The 17,133-nt window shown below is 41.0% G+C and overlaps 1 protein-coding gene across 6 annotated transcripts in view; it reads right to left on the bottom strand.

The window, feature by feature from the left end:
- lmbrd1 (LMBR1 domain containing 1) overlaps positions 1-17,133 on the bottom strand; it is a 254,422-nt gene that overhangs the window by 131,650 nt on the left and 105,639 nt on the right. For all 6 annotated transcript variants that reach the window (XR_009654288.1, XM_060916476.1, XM_060916479.1 and 3 more), the window contains exon 7: positions 3,601-3,674. Coding sequence is in view for 5 of the 6 variants with exons in the window: in XM_060916476.1 (XP_060772459.1) it covers positions 3,601-3,674 (74 nt within the window). In the remaining variant the exon portion in view is untranslated. The remainder of the gene's footprint in view (positions 1-3,600; positions 3,675-17,133) is intronic.

Below are 17,133 nucleotides of genomic sequence, written 5' to 3'. Positions count from 1 at the left end.
AGCCCTGCGATAGATTTGAGGGTATTTACATCAAATTGCAGCACTTTTTATTTCTGGTCCACCCTTAACGAGACATTTTTAAATACTTGGTTGGAAGTCCTTCGCAGTCAGTGGCTGCCTGATGTCTAGCTAGAACCCAGAGACATAAATCAGATACTCAGTTTCTTCCCTGCTGAGGCTCTTCCAGATGCAGTGGTCTTCATTGCCTTCTTGTTCTTGAGATTTGCCTTCAGTTTTGACTTGAGCACTTGAAATGCACCTCAACTGGAGTCAGGTCTGTTGAGTCTCTTGGTTATTGCAGAACATTCCACTTCTTTGCCTTAAAAAAGCATTTGGGCTGCTTTTGAAGTATGCTTCAGCTCATTGGCATCTGCACGCTGACACTGTCCAATGAGTTTTGAAGTATTTGGTAGAATTTCAGCAGATAATATAGCCCTATATATAACAGACTTAATTGTGCCACTTTTATCAGCAGTTGCAATTACAGTTAATACAAGGAACCCAGTTACAGTAGTAGCCATACATGCAGATGCCATGCCATCTGTATTCTTTGGATCATGAGCAATTCCTTCTCCATACTCTTCCCATAATTCTTATACAATACGATCTTTGTTTCACATACCCATAGGATGTTGTTCTCGGATGTTTTGGCAAACACCAATCTGGTCTTCCTTTTTTTTTTTTTTAAGGCTTTCCAATGGTTTACATCTTGAGCTAGATTATGTATGTACTCTGTGAATTAGGTATGTACTCTGATGAATAATTCTCTTGACTGTTGAATTTGATATAGGATATGCCTACCTCCTGGAGGCTATTCTTGATCTGGCCAACTATTGTGAAGAGGATTTTCTTCACCAGGGAAAGAAATTCATAAACATCACGGGTGAACCTTTTTGTTATGTCCTTCACTGTGCCCAAGTCCTTATGTATTATTATATCCATTGTCTGATTTGTGCAAGTCAGCATCCATCTCTGTCTTATTTTGAAAGTTATTTGGTTTTTCACAAGGTAATGAATGAAAATAAAAGGGATTTTTTTTTTATGTGGGTAATTCCATATCCATAGAAAAAGGACATGCTTAAAGGCAACAAGTAGGGAGTTGAGAACCAATTATAAATAATTGTTTTTCAAGAACAAGATCATATTTGCTTTTATATAAAATGTTCTCAATATATTTTAAGGCAAAATAATACACCATGTATTATTTTAAAAAAAAGTTATTTTAATGAGAATGAATTTTCTTAGAACAAAGACAAATACAAATTCTCCTATTGTTTGAAACAATCAAACAAAAAACAGTTTAAAGGGGGAAAGCCGATGATTCTGAAGTCAGGACTAAGACAATTTATTTCTCCCCATCGATTTGTCTATTTTATTATGCTGTTTATGAGATAAATATGAAACCTTGAGAAGTGGATTAATTTAAAATGAGCTTTTTTTTAATGTAATGTACCACACTAGTTTAGAATTACATAATTAGTTTAGTTACATAATTTGTACTTAAATGTGTGCCTGCTAAGTGCAGAAATACAGCCTTAATAAGGCTGACTTATTAGGTAAACTTAAATAAACATGACTTATATAAACTTTGCAGATAGTACAAAAACATCTACATGAGTTGAAATGTTGAATTTCACAAGTGTAATGTTTTTAAAAACTAATGCATTTACTTTCAGCTACAACAATATTATATAAAGTTTACATTTCAGCCAGATGTTTTAAATCAACAGCATGTGGCCACTTGGGCGCAAAGTGAGTTGATAAATTTGCCAGGCCTGGACAAGTATGAAACTCCATATGGAGCTTATTACTTAAGATTCCATTAGGTTGATCACATATAACAATTCACCCAGTGTGATAAATCATCTGTCACAGGCATGACATGAATAGGATAGGATTGGTAATTTTGCATGAGTCATGTTTTCATCAAGAGAAAGAGAAAAGATCTTAGAGCAGGGGTCACCAAACTTTTTTCTCTGGGGGCCACATTGTCGTTCCTGACTGTGATGGGGGTCGGGTCAGCTATATCACATAGAATTGTATGACCTAGACAAATATGACCACCAGCAGGCCTCATTGTGTAGTAGAGATTACTAGCCTGGCACGGCCATCCCCACTACTATATCCATACTACTATATCAACACTTGATTCCTGGCACATATTTATTTATCTTTACTAGTGGTTTGCAAAAGTAGTAATCAAGTCTTCACACTTTGTTTTAATTTGAAATACCACTGATATTCCATTTATTTTCTAATAAAAATATCAAAGCTGTCAAGGTAAGAAACATCTCCCTATTTGAGGTGATTGACACTGGCAAAGGTGAGTGGAAAATTATAAATTGTAGGTAGGCCTGTTGATATTATTAATAATATAAATAATTGTATGCAGCACTTAATAAAGGTCAAATAAATAGGCCTATAAAATAAATACATTTTAAAAAACAGTGAAATTATAATAATATGAGCAATAGATCAATAGATCACAGCAGTTGTGCTGTGTCCTGCACGTCATTGCTCTCATCCATGGCCAAAGCAAAAAACTCGAATTCTGACGCTCTCTCATTCAGCTGGTCATACACGTTGTCCCCCAAATCTTCGGTTCGCCTGGTCATAGTAGGTGCGGAGAGACTCACCGCATTGCGCGCATCCTTCTTGTCGGGACACACCTCCTTGGCCACAGCAAGCATGCATACTTTAACAAAGTCCCCATCAGTAAACGGCTTTCCATGGGTAGCTAGTAGGTGAGCTACCTTATAGCTAGCTCAGACAGCAGCCTGGTTGATCTGGGTTTGGTGAAGGAATACATTCTGTTGTGCAGCCAGTCCGCATTTCATCCTCCGAATCCTGTCTTCTCTTGTTTGCCCTCGCAAACTAGCATACTCTTTGTGGCGGGTTTCATAGTGATGACGCAGATTATATTCTTTGAAAACCGGCACACTTTCTTTACATACAAGATAAACTGCACGGTCCTTACACTGAACGAAAAAAATAATCGGTGGTCCACTGTTTTTTAAAAACTCTGCACTCTCTGTCAGCTTTTCGCTTACTGCTAGCCATTTTGCTGTCCTGAACACTGACAGTTCTCTGTGCGTGCGCTGCCTGTCACTGCTTGATCGCGAGCATATGACGAAAATTCGGAAAATATGAATAGTTCATTTTATAACTAAATATCAATTTTAATTGATAAAATCAACAAAAAATACAAGATGCAGACGTTATTATTTGCCAAAAAGCAATTTAAAAAAAAATAGGCCATGACCACTTTTGGGGATTGCCTCATAGGGCCGGTTCAAGTGATGGGGGGCAGAGGGGCTGGTCAAAGGGGGGTGGCGGGCCGGATCTGGCCCGCGGGCCGTAGTTTGGTGACCCCTGTCTTAGAGTGAGAGTAAAGGCAGTGACAAAGTCCCACAAGCTGAGGGCTGCCACAGCCTTCTTTTTTCATCAATTTCTTTGCGCTCACTCCAGTCTACAGCACACATATTCAAAGATGATAGTTTGTTTGCAGTTTTACAGTCTTTTTAGACATGCAGACAGTCTTTTTAAATGTGTGCGCAAATCAGCACTGTACAGGCTCAGATGGCGGCTTAACAAACTTACTGTGTATGTGATCACTGCCAGCATGCCAATCAAAGTCAGGGAGCTGATGGAGAAAGACAGGGCCACCACACCGTCTGTGTGTGTTTGGGAGATAGTGAGAGAGACATAGAAAGGTATTATTGAACATGATTAGGCTATACTAGGTTCAAATTCTAATCCTGTACCAGTTATACAGAGTACTGTGTCCCCATATGGATATATTTACATATGATTGAGAAAATGTGTCCGAGAGGCATGTATGGACTGTGTGTCTATATAATAACGGATACTGAGGCACAAATACAGATGGTACAGTGAATGTTAGATCATAAGCTAGATAAAGAAACAATGATGGGAATGACTAAACACTACACTCCTTATTGGGATCTCACTTGTCGTAGCCGGCTAAAGAGAAAATTGTAAACCTGATGTCTGTGTTAATGTTTTCCCCAAAACATGCAGTCATGGGAAGAAGAAAGTACACCCGCCTTCAATTCTATGTTTTTGTTGATCAGGTTCTAAATAATAATTGTGTGGTCCTCACCAACTTACATAAACAAGTAACAAATAAATGAATAAATAAATTACCAAGTATAATATTTTTCATTTGTTTAACTGGGTTCTCTTTATCTACTTTTAGGACTTGCGTGAAAATCTAATGTTTTAGGTCATATATTTATGCAGAAATATAGAAAATTCTAAAGGGTTCACAAACTTTCAAGCACCACTGTAACTTTTGCACAGTAGAGTTTTAACTGGCATTTGTGGATGCAACTCTGTATTGTAATGCTTGGCAAAGGTTTGCCAAAGTAATCCTGAGCCCGTGTGGTTACATCAGCTACACATGAATGCCGGTTCTTGGGACAGTACAGTCTGAGGGATCACCTTTGGCTTGCATCCTTGCCCTTTATGCACCAAAATTCCTCCAGATTCCTTGAATCATTTAATGATACTATGCACTTTAGAGGGTGAAATATCCAAATTCCTTTGTATCTTTCTTTGAGGAACATTGTTTTTGAGGAACAGACTAGGCCTTTCCTAGATACTGATTTTGTACCAAATCATTATGACAATCAACTGTTGACATCACCTGTTTCAAGTCACATCATTACTTGTTTTACCTCATTACTAGCCATAAATTGCCCCGTCCCAACTTTGTTTTGAATGCGTTACAGGCATGAAATGCAAGAATGGATGTATATTAACAAATGAAATGAAGTTGACCAGACAAAACATTAAATATCTTGGGTTTATACTGTCTGCAATGAAATACAAGTCAAAGTAAATTTAGAAATCACTGCTTTGTTTTTAAACGTGCGTTTTCCATAACATCCCAACCTTTTTCTGATTTGGGGTTGGAGCACACATACACACTTGGCTATACCCATACTTGGTGATGACAACAACTGGAGGTGGCAAGGAATTCCATATACAACTCTGATTCCAAAATAGTCAGGATGCTGTGTGTGTATGTATACAGTAGATATAAAAAGTGTGCATGCCCCATTAAAATGATAGGTTTTTCTGATGTAAAAAAAAAATGAGACCATGATAAATCATTTCAAAACTTTTCCCACCTTTAATGTGATGTATAACCTGTACAATTCAATTTAAACAACCAAATCAATTTGTTTGTTTTTCAAACAAACAAATTTCTGGGGGAAAAGCAAAAAACGTACAATAAGCTGGTTGCATAAGTGTGCACACCCTTAAACTAATACTTTGTTGAAGCACCTTTTGATTTAATTACAGCATTCAGTCTTTTTGGGTACACACCTGCCCTCAATTAAAATGACTCTAACCCCAAATAAAATTCAGACATTTACTCAGTTGCATCCTCCAGCAAAAGCTATGGTTCGCAATGAGCTTACAAAGCATCAAAGGGATCTCACTGTTAAAAGGTATCAGTCAGGAGAAGGGTACAGAAAATTTCCACAGCATTAGATATACCATGGAGCACACTGAAGACAGTCATCAAGAAGTAGAGAAAATATGGGACAACAGTGACATTACCGAGAACTGGACGTCCCTCCAAAATTGATGAAACGACAAGATGAAAACTGGTCAGCGAGGCCGGCAAGAGGCCTACAGCAACACTGAAGGAGCTGCAGGAATTTCTGGCAAGTACTGCTTGTATAGTACATGTGACAATCTCCCGTATTCTCCATATGTCTGGACTGTGGGGTAGGGTCAAAGAGAAACATCCAGGCCTGGCTAAATTTTGCAAAAGAAAAAAAAAAAATTTATATATATATATATATATATATATATATATATATATATATATATATATATATATATATATAAAAATCATAATCAACTCTCCCAAAAGCGTGTGGGAAAACGTGTTATGGTCTGATGAAACCAAGGTTGAACTCTTTGGGCACAATTCCAAAAGGTTTTTGCGCCAAACATACAACACTGCACATCACCAGAACACACCACCATACCCACGGTGAAGCATGGTGGTGGCAGCATCATGTTTTGGGGTTGTTTTTCTTCAGCTGGAACAGGGACTTTAGTCAAGGTGGAGGAAATTATGAACAGTTCTAAATACCAGTCAATTTTGGCACAAAACCTTCAGGTGTCTGCTAGAAAGCTGAAGATGAATTTCATCTTTCAGCATGACAATGACCCCAAAATAGTTTTGGAATGGTCCAACCAGAGCCCAGACCTAAATCCAATTGAAAATCTGTGGGGTGACCTGAAGAGGGCTGTGCACAAGAGATGCCCTTGCAATCTGACAGATTTGGAGCAGTCTTGCAAGGAAGAGTGGGCAAATATTGCCAAGTCTAGATGTGGCAGTCTGATAGACTCCTACCCAAAAAGACTGAATGCTGCAATTAAATCAAAAGGTGCTTCAACAAAGTATTAGTTTAAGGGTGTGTACACTTATGCAACCAGCTTATTGTACATTTTGTAATGTGTTTCTCCTGAACAGATTTGTTTTTAAATTGAATTGCACAGGTCATAGGTCACATTAAAGGGGGGGAAAGTTTTGAAATTATTTATCATGGTCTCAGGTTTTTCTGATGTAAAAAAAAAAAATAAATCATTTTAATGGGGTGTGTACATTTTTTATATCCACTGTATAAAGTCGTGTCGTGTCTGATGACTACTGTTGGTGGGTGGGTGACGTGCACGGGAATGAGCAGCAAGGCCAGCAGCAGAGGCACACGGCCTGAAAAACACATGGCATCTGTGGACTGTCTCGTCAGCAGCTTCAGGGTATTTCCTTCTAAGACAGGCCTGATTGATGTATTGCCTATTTTAATCAAATTTAGACACGCCATTATGAACAGTAGCTCTCCAAGCTTTTGTGGTCAGCAGCAAGCTCTTTAAAGTTGCACAGAGCTATGCCACAGTTCTTTAGCAAGTCTTTGGCATAATCTTTAAATCGCTTCCTGGGTCTTCCTATACTCCGGTACCCTTTAACCAGCTCACCGTAGAAGAGTTACTTTGGTATTCTGTGATCATCCATGTGGACAAGATGTCCAATCCATCGCAGGTGACTGTTTATGATAATACTTTCCATAGCAGTGCAGTTTGTCTTGCTTAGCACTTCTATACATGATACTCTATCCTCCCAGCTTAGTTTAAGGATCTTTCTTAAACAGCATTGCTGGAAAGCCTCAAGCTGTTGGATATGCTGACATTACATGGTCCAGCACTCAGCTCCATACAGCAAGGTGCTTAAGACAACGGCACGGTAGACAGCTATCTTTGGAGATAGTTATCACATGGCTATTTCCAAACCCTTTCGTAGAAGCGGCTGAAGGAGGCGCTAGCCTTCGCTATATGGTTTGAGATTTCTCTGTCCAACTGACCGTCACTTGAGAGCATACTTCCCAAATACACAAATGTGTTTGTGTTCTTCAGTTGTTGGTTATCTACGTAGATGGATGGTGACGCGTGGTCCGTCGCTGGAGGAGGTTTGTAGAGGATCTCGGTTTTCCTGATGCTAATGCAAAGGCCGAACCGTTTGGTGACAGTTGAGAAGCTTCTCACTAGTGCCTGCATATCTTCTCCAGTGTGAGCAAACAAGGCACAGTCATCAGCAAAAAGAAGCTCATGGATCAGTTTCACTTTGGTTTTAGCACAGAGTCTTGAGATGTTGACATTTCAATCAATCAATCAATCAAGTTTATTTGTACAGCGCTTTTAACAATAAACATTGTCGCAAAGCAACTTTACAGAATTTGAACGACTTAAAACATGAGCTAATTTTATCCCTAATCTATCCCTAATGAGCAAGCCTGTGGCGACGGTGGCAAGGAAAAACTCCCTCAGACGACATGAGGAAGAAACCTCGAGAGGAACCAGACTCAAAAGGGAACCCATCCTCATTTGGGCAACAACAGACAGCCTGACTATAATATTAACAGTTTTAACAGGTATAACCCTCAACTGTCCTCATGGGGCCGTCCTTCACAGGAGCGGTGCGATAAAACTCCGACCAGACACAGGGCACCAGGATGGATCAAGCAGGTCCGAGGGGCAGAAGAGGCCAGCATCTCAATCCCAGGATCAACATGTAACTCAGAGGGACAGATTGGGGGGGGGGGAAACAGGTTGTTAGGTATGCCCTAAAAATGACAAGTATTAAATCTGTGTGGTAGGCTCGCAGAGACGAGAGTCTTTACATCAGGCATAACACACAACAATGGCATGTTAATATGGTAAAATATATCATGACCTGCTCTGGCTGGATGCTTGATTGGGTGATGGGAGCACACTCCTCAGCAATGATGAGATGCAGATGGGACCCTTAGGGCTGGTCAAGACAATTCAGTTACATTTCACCAGGTCTGGGACATGCGGCAGAATGTCTGACGGCCGATTCCCTGCAGGCTACGATAGCCAGTCGAGGTCTCCACCGTCTCCACCAAAAGATTTCCTGTTGACTCCATGTAACTCAGAGGGACAGATTTTGAGGGGGGGGGGAGGGGAGGGAAAGAAAACACAGGTGGTTAGGTATGCCCAATGTCACCTGAATAAGTAGGAACAGTATACATATTGCACCGAGTACAAGCAGGGACTCCGGCAACTAACTATGACAGCATAAATAAAAGGAGAGAGCCAGAAGGTAACACAGGCATGAGGGAGCCCCGGGACATAAAGCAGCAGCCACTACACCGTCAACAAACTCGAGTGAGCAAGCGAGTGGGGACTGACAGCATCCATACATCCCAGTTTACCAAAACACTCTAGGTCTGAGGACCCTCCAGATCTACTCCTTTACCTCAAACACCATTAACAAAAGGCTTGACTAAACAGATATGTTTTCAGCCTAGACTTAAATGCTGAGACTGTGTCTGATTCCCGAACATTACTTGGAAGGCTGTTCCATAACTGTGGGGCTTTGTAAGAAAAGGCTCTGCCCCCTGATGTAGCCTTCACTATACGAGGTACCAGCAGATAGCCTGCACCTTTTGATCCAAGTAGGCGTGGCGGGTCATAGAGAAGCAGAAGTTCACTCAGGTACATTTCCATCAGTTCTAAGTCTAATGTAAAGACCATCATCACAGCCAAGAAATGCTTCATTTAGCGTAACACCAGAAAAGATACCAAAAAGGATTGGGGCAATAACGCAGCCCTGCTTTACACCGGTTGTTATGCGAACGCGATCTGACAGATTACCAGCCACGCGCGCATGCCACTGTGGAGCTGCATCAAAATTTGAATAAATTTATCGGGTATGCCCAGCTTCTCTAAGATCTTCCACAGACTATCGCAGGACACAGAGTTGAATGCTTTCGTCAAGTCAACAAATACTGCATAAACTGATGTTTTGTTCTATGCATTTCTCTTGCAGCTGCCTAGCAGCAAAGATCATATCGATAGTGCCATGATTACTTCTAAAACTACATTGTGACTCAGATAGGATATCGTCGAGGACAGAAGTCACATGACTTTTGTTAATATCTTAGAGATAATGACCAGCAGTAAGATACCACAATGATTGTTGCAATTGCGAGAATCCCCTTTACGCTTGTAGATGGTGACTATAATAGCATCCTTAAACTGGTCAGGGATGTCCTCACTGTCACATAACCAGAATAAGATCATTAAGTTTATCCTGTAAGGCTTGGCCTCCATATTTAAAGACTTCGGCCAGGATACCATCCTCACCAACAGCCTTGCCATTCTGTAAGGTGCTGGTAGCCTTGGCTACTTATACTTTCCTAGGAGGCTCAGCAAGGTCATCCAAGACTGGCTTTTGTTCTATGGCATAAATGCTAGCTCGTACAATAGATGGTCTGTTCAAAAGACTGCGAAAGTGTTCTGTCCAACGATTCAAGATGTCGGATTTTTCTGTTAGAAGCTTCCCATCTAGTGAAAGGAGGGGCACAGTTCCACAACTAACAGGGCCATAGATTTCTTTCAAGGACTGATAGAAGTTTCTCATATCATGGGCATCAGCAAAATGTTGGATTTGTATTGTCTAAGAGCCATTCATTTTTCAGCATTCTGATTTTTTGCTGCAAGGAATTGTGTGCTGCAGTAAAAGCATTAAATGCTGCCCCAGTATTTCAGTTTGTGTATCTCAAATGAGTCTCATTGTTCCTCTGGATCAGAGGGAGCAGTTCCTGGATGTTTTCTGCAAACCAAATCAGGTTGCTTCCTTTTCGCTATTCCAAGCACATCAGCTGCTGTTTCATACACCACAGTATGGAAATGGTTCCACAAAACACCTGATGTGCAGTTTTCCTCTGAAAAGATGTTACCTTCCAAAGCTTCTGTCATACTATGTTATAGGTCTGACTTAAATGCATCACATTTGAGCTTGGCAACATCCAACTGCTTTGTGGGTTGATTATTGCGTTTCATCATGGGTTCTTTAAGTTGGACCTTTAGTAGTGATCCTACCATTTTATGGTCAGTGAGACATTCAGCACCCTTCATAACCCTTATGACAACATCTTGCACATTCCAAGACCTATCAATTAAATGCCCATGTTTCGATCTTTGATGCATCCAGGTGTTTTTGTAAATTGAGGAGAGTTAAAAGAGAGTGTTAGTGATGGTTAGCTGGTGCTCATGACAGAGTGACAGGAGAAGTAACCCATTTGAGTTACACTTCCCTGTACCATGACGCCCAAAGGTCCTGGGCCAAGCCACATAATCGGTCCCAACACAGGCTTTAAATTACCCAGTATAACCAACTTGTCTCAGGCAGGTGTTTTGTTGATTTGGTTGCTTAGATCAGCGTAGAACTGTTATTCCACATGCGCATCATTTTTCATCATTGGGGCATAAGTGACAACGATAGTAGCATGACGTGTCTTACCCAGTGGTAACTTAAGGGTAATAAGACGCTCATTTATCGCATGGGGTAATGATGACAACTTCCTTGCTATCAAAGATTTCATAACAGCAACACCATGCAGCCTTCTTTCAGACTCCGGGAGACCACTCCAAAAATAGGTGTAACCAGATGTTTCTTCATATAATTGACCACTGCCAGGCAAATGTGTTTTGCAAAGCACTGCTATATCAATTGAATACTTTTTTTGCTCAAGACCAATTAGTGCTGTTTTTTTGTTCACAATTTAGTGTACGAATATTCCAGGTAGCGATTTTTAGGTGTTTCATGCTCAGCTTTTTTCGACTGCAAAATGGGATAACCCGTCAGCCGTGACTAGCTGACCAGGTAAAGAGGAGCAACCAATGCTTAAGGTACCTTTTCTAACCCCTTCCCCAGATTGGGGAGAATAGTGGCCACTCTAAATAGAGCTGGTCTGACATCTGGAAAGCTGCCGAAAAGTTACATTGCTCCAATTGGCGTAACAAGACTACCATCTGATCCAGACCGCCAACATGAAAGATTGTGATGATGACTGCCAGTACTATCCTATACCTGTTGCTTCACCACTCTCCCCATCGCCGTTGGACTTAACACCAAAACCAATCCATCAACTCCAATGCAATGATTTGTTTAAGGTGGTGTAGTTGTTCCACAGAATCTACTGCACCCTCTCCTCATCATCACCTGAGTCCAGCAGCAAGCATTAGCAAGACAACTGAAGGCTAGTCAGAAGCAGCCAGAACTCCGTTAGTTTACCCAGCCACAAAGCCAGGCTATCCAGGGTGCACCTGTCAACATTGCTGACGGAGGTGGAGTTGACTTTGGGTATCTGTGAAGATACTCAGTCATCCAGGTACATAGTAATCTGTGGTTGGTAGAAGAGAGCAACTGGACTTGCTTGAAAAGTCTTGAAGACGTTTCGCCTCTCATCCGAAAGGCATCCTCAGTTCTGTCTGTCGAATAGGGAGCATCAAGTATTTATCCTCCCATGGATCACCACAGAATCCGAATCAGAATGCCGATGGCTGCACCACAGGCGGCAGATAGATGTCATAGACACCCACCTCTGTTCAGTGATGGACGTTCCAGGTTGACAAAAATGAACGATCCTCTCTGGCTAAGATGTCTGCCAGTTTTCTGGAAGTCCTCTCATACTCCCGCACCAGTCGAAGGGAACTCATCCCAAAGTGCGTAAAAACACATCTGTGAAGATACTCAGTCATCCAGGTACATAGTAATCTGTGGTTGGTAGAGGAGAGCAACTGGACTTGCTTGAAAAGTCTTGAAGACGTTTCGCCTCTCATCCGAAAGGGATGACTGAGTATCTTCACAGATATGTTTTTACGCACTTTGGGATGAGTTCTCTTCGACTGGTGCGGGAGTATGAGAGGACTTCCAGAAAACTGGCAGACATCTTAGCCAGAGAGGATCGTTCATTTTTGTCAACCTGGAACGTCCATCACTGAACAGAGGTGGGTGTCTATGACATCTATTGGCCGCCTGCGGTGCAGCCATCGGCATTCTGATTCGGATTCTGTGGTGATCCATGGGAGGATAAATACTTGATGCTCCCTATTAGACAGACAGAACTGAGGATGCCTTTCGGATGAGAGGCGAAACGTCTTCAAGACTTTTCAAGCAAGTCCAGTTGCTCTCTTCTACCAACCACAGTTGACTTTGGGGTGTGAGAGGCGATCAGACTTAGTTCGAATTATGTAATGCCTACCAAGCCTGGCAAGATGATATCCGCAAGTTACGCAACACCACCCCACTTGCTGTGTAAATAAATTTTAACATAATAATTAAAACAAAATCAGAATGCAATGACCTATATTCAGTTGAATACAATACAAAGACAAGTGTTGCCAGGCAAAACAAACCTTGCCCGGTAGCACTTATGATGAATATGAAGGAAGATATCGTGGAAAAAAAAAATAGGTACTCTATGGGTACATGTGGCTACTGATTCTTAAAAAACGTTTTCTGATACCATGTCCATACAGTAAATACAGCACGCATATTATATACTATATTACAATTTCATATATATATATATATATATATATATATATATATATATATATATATATATAAAAATAATAAAAATAAACTCTACTCTTACGTTTTAGTTTTCGAAACTGAAACCTCCAAACCAAGGCTGAGACACACACGCTGGTCACCATGACCAAAATTCGTTTCCCGGAAATGGCCCGGCACTAGAGCTCAGTGGAATGCACTCTCCCTCTGTAATAAGCATAAACATATCTGAAAGCGATTTCTTTAGTCCATTTATTTTGAATGGTGAGCCGAACTGTATACACAACAGCCATTTTAATCAGAACACGAGCATGCGCAGTGCATGCTTGTTACACTCTTACAGCATGAGGACATAGTGGCTAGCGCCTCTATATGAGGCAGTAGCCACAACAAAAACGATTTTGACCTTTTTGGTGACCTTGACCAGATGACCCTTAAAATGTTGGAGGTTCTATTTGAGATCAATGCCCATCCATCCTGAAAGTTTCATGAAGATTGGTCCAGCTGTTTTCCCATAATGTTGTTAAAAACAAACAAACAAAACAAACAAACAAACAAACAAAGCAACCCCCACTGAAAACAATGCCTTGCCCTCTGGTGGACTCTGTCCCAGGCGAGGTAACAAGATAACTAAATGTTCAAACTAAAACTTTATTGGTTTTTGTAAAAACACACTCATTCTGAATTTGATGCCTGCAAAACGTTCCAAAAAAGTTGATGAGATGATAAAAAAAATGGGTTATAGAAGTTATAGAATGTTCAAAAACACCTGTTTGGAACATTCTACAGGTAAACAGGTCAATTGGTAATCAGAAAGGCTCAGGCACTCACAAGCAAGAATAGGGTGAGGTTCAGCATTTTCAGAAATCTGCATGGGCAAGTTGTCTAAAAGTTTAAGAACAATGTTTTTCAAATGCACAATTGCAAGGAATTTCACCATCAACAATCTATATAATCATCATCATCATCAAAAAGTTCTCAGAATCCAGAGAAATCTCTGCACGTAAGGGACAAAAACCAACATTGAAGCCCGTGTCCTTTGATCCCTCAGGCGGCACAGCATTAAAACCTGACATGATTATACAAAGGATATTACGGATGTCGGTAAACACTGTTCGTTGCTACATCTACTATGCAAAGCAAAAGCCATACATTAAGAACATTCAGAAACACCACTGAATTCTCTGGGCCCAGGCTCATATAAAATGGACTGATGCAAAGCGGAAAACTGTGCTGTGGTCTGACAAGTCCACAATTTGAATTATTTTGGGAAAATCATGGATGTTCTGTCCTCCACGCTAGAGGAAAATTACTGTTACAAGCACCAGACTGTTACTAGCACAAAGTTCAAAAACCAGCATATGTGATGGTATGGGGGTGTGTTAGTGCCCAGGACAAGGGTTACTTGCACATCTGTGAAGGGGTACTATTAATGCTGAAAGGTCCATAGAGGTTTTGGAGCAACATTTGCTGCCATCCATATGATATATTTTTCAGGGGCATCCCTGCTTTTTCCAGCAAGACAATGCCAAGCAACATTCTGCACATGATACAACAATGAGGCTTTGTAGTAAACGTGCAGGTGCTAAACAGCCTGTTTTCTATTGAAAACGTGGCATTATGAAGTGCAAAATATGACAATGGAGACTCCAGACTCTTAAGCCATTTAAGTTGTACATCAAGCAAGAATAGGAAAAAAGTTCACATTCAAAATGTCAACAATTAGTGTCTTCAGGTCCCAAATGCTTACTGAGTACTGTTAAAAGAAAAGGTGAAATAACAGTGGTAAACACATACCTGTCCCAACTTTTTTGGAATGTGTTGCAGGCATCAAATTCAGAATGAGTATGCATTTACGAAAAAAAAAAAGTTTTGGAACATCAATTTGACCATCAAATATCTTGTCTTTGTATTTTATTCAAATGTATATAGATCAAAAAGGATTTGCAAATCATTGTATTCTGATTTTATTTACATTTTACACAGCATCCCAACTTTTTTGGAATTATACTCAAGAGTGTGATTTTTTAGTTTATTTGTATAGTGCTTTTAACAATAAACACTGTCGCAAAGCAGCTTTACGGAATTTGAATGACTTAAAACATGAGCTAATCTTATCCCTAATCTATCCCCAATGAGCAAGCTTGTGGCGACGGTGGCAAGGAAAAACTCCCTCAGATGACATGAAGAAACCTCGAGAGGAACCACACTCAAAAGGGAACACATCCTCATTTGGGCAACAACAGACAGCATGAACAGTTTTAACATGAAGTCAGTTTCGTTAATGTTATAAACTCTTCATTGATGGAAACTTGAGTGCAAAACTGTTCATGACAACTGCAGTCCTAAAGTTAGCAAGTCAACTGTAGTCCTCAGCCATAAAAGCATTACTGTAAGAGTCCAGAGCGTCCTCCAGGTGTGACCTTCAGCTGTCCACATGGGGCCATCCTCCACAGGAACGATGTGATGAGACTCCAACCAGACACAGGGCACCAGGATGGATCAGGCAGGTCCGAGGAGCAGAAGAGGTCAGCATCTCGATCCCAGGACCGACATATAACTCAGAGGGACAGATTTTTTATTTATTTATTTATTTATTTATTTATTTTTTGGGGGGGGGGGGGGGGGTGAGGAAAAAACAGGTTGTTAGGTCTGCCCAATGTCACCTGAATAAGTAGGAACAGTATACATATTGCACTGAGTACAAGCAGGGACTCCGGCAACTAACCATGACAGCATAACTAAAAGGGGAGAGTCAGAAGGTAACACAGGCATGAGGGAGCCCTGGGACATAAAGCAGCCAGCCACTACACTGTCAACAAACTGGAGTGAGCAAGCGAGTGGGGGACTGACAGCATCCATACCGGTACATCCATGTCTGAGGACCCTCCAGATCTACACCTTTACCTCAAACACCATTAACAAAAGGCTTGACTAAACAGATATGTTTTCAGCCTAGACTTAAACACTGAGACTGTGTCTGATTCCCAAACATTACTTGGAAGGCTATTCCATAACTGTGGGGCTTTGTAAGAAAAGGCTCTGCCCCCTGATGTAGCCTTCACTATATGAGGTACCAGCAGGTAGCCTGCACCTTTTGATCTAAGTAGGCGTGGTGGGTCATATGCCCCTTTTCCACCAAAGCAGTTCCAGGGCTGGTTTGGGGCCAGTGCTTAGTTTGGAACCGGGTTTTCTGTTTCCACTGACAAAGAACTGGCTCTGGGGCCAGAAAAACCGGTTCCAGGCTAGCACCAACTCTCTGATGGGCCAGAGGAAAGAACTGCTTACGTCGGGGGGGGGGCGGAGTTGTTAAGACCAACAACAATAAGACCGCGAAAGATCGCCATTTTTAAGCGACGAGAAGCAGCAGCTGTACAAACGCGAAGTCATCCATTATTATTATTATTGTTGTTGTTGCTGCTGCTGCTTCTTCCGTGTTGTTTTTGCGTCGATATTCGCGCCAAGGTTTATCCAAACGTAGCGACGTAACTGACGGATACAATGACGTAATTGACGTATACAGCAACGTAATGACGTGGCTTCCCTTAGCACCGTGAGCTATGGAAAAGCAAACTGGTTCTCAGCTGGCTCGCAAGTTGAACGAGTTGTGAACCAGCACCGGCCCCGGCCCAGCCCTGGAACTGATTTGGTGGCAAAGGGGTAATAGAGGACCAGAAGTTCACTCAGGTATTGTGGTGCAAAACCATTCAGTGCTTGACAGGTCAATAGTAGTAATTTATAAACAATATGAAATTTGATTGGGAGCCAATGCAGTGTGGATAAGACAGAGGTGATGTGGTCATATTTTCTAGTTCTAGTAAGGACTCTTGCTGCTGCATTTTGAACTAACTGGAGCTTGTTTATGCACTTATTGGAACATCCAGACAGTAAGGCATTACAATAATCCAACCTGGAGGTAACAAAAGCATGAACAAGTTTTTCCATGTCATGTAGTGACATTAAATTTCTTATGTTAGCAATATTTCTGAGATGAAAGAAAGCTATCCGAGTAATGTTATCAATGTGAGTTTTGAATGAAAGATTGGGGTCAATAAATCACTCAGGAGGTCTTTTACTGCTGCACGTGAAGAAACAAAGGCCATCCAGAGAGTTACTGTGTAATCAGAAAACTTACTTCTAGCTGCATGTGGTCCTAGTACAAGTACTTCAGTCTTGTCAGAGTTAAGCAGAAGGAAGTTAATAAGCAT

This window comes from Neoarius graeffei, chromosome 3, assembly GCF_027579695.1.
Source record: "Neoarius graeffei isolate fNeoGra1 chromosome 3, fNeoGra1.pri, whole genome shotgun sequence".
NCBI classification, from domain to species: domain Eukaryota; kingdom Metazoa; phylum Chordata; class Actinopteri; order Siluriformes; family Ariidae; genus Neoarius; species Neoarius graeffei.
Note: the sequence above shows the minus strand (reverse complement) of the source record. Positions and strands in the feature narration are given on the sequence as shown.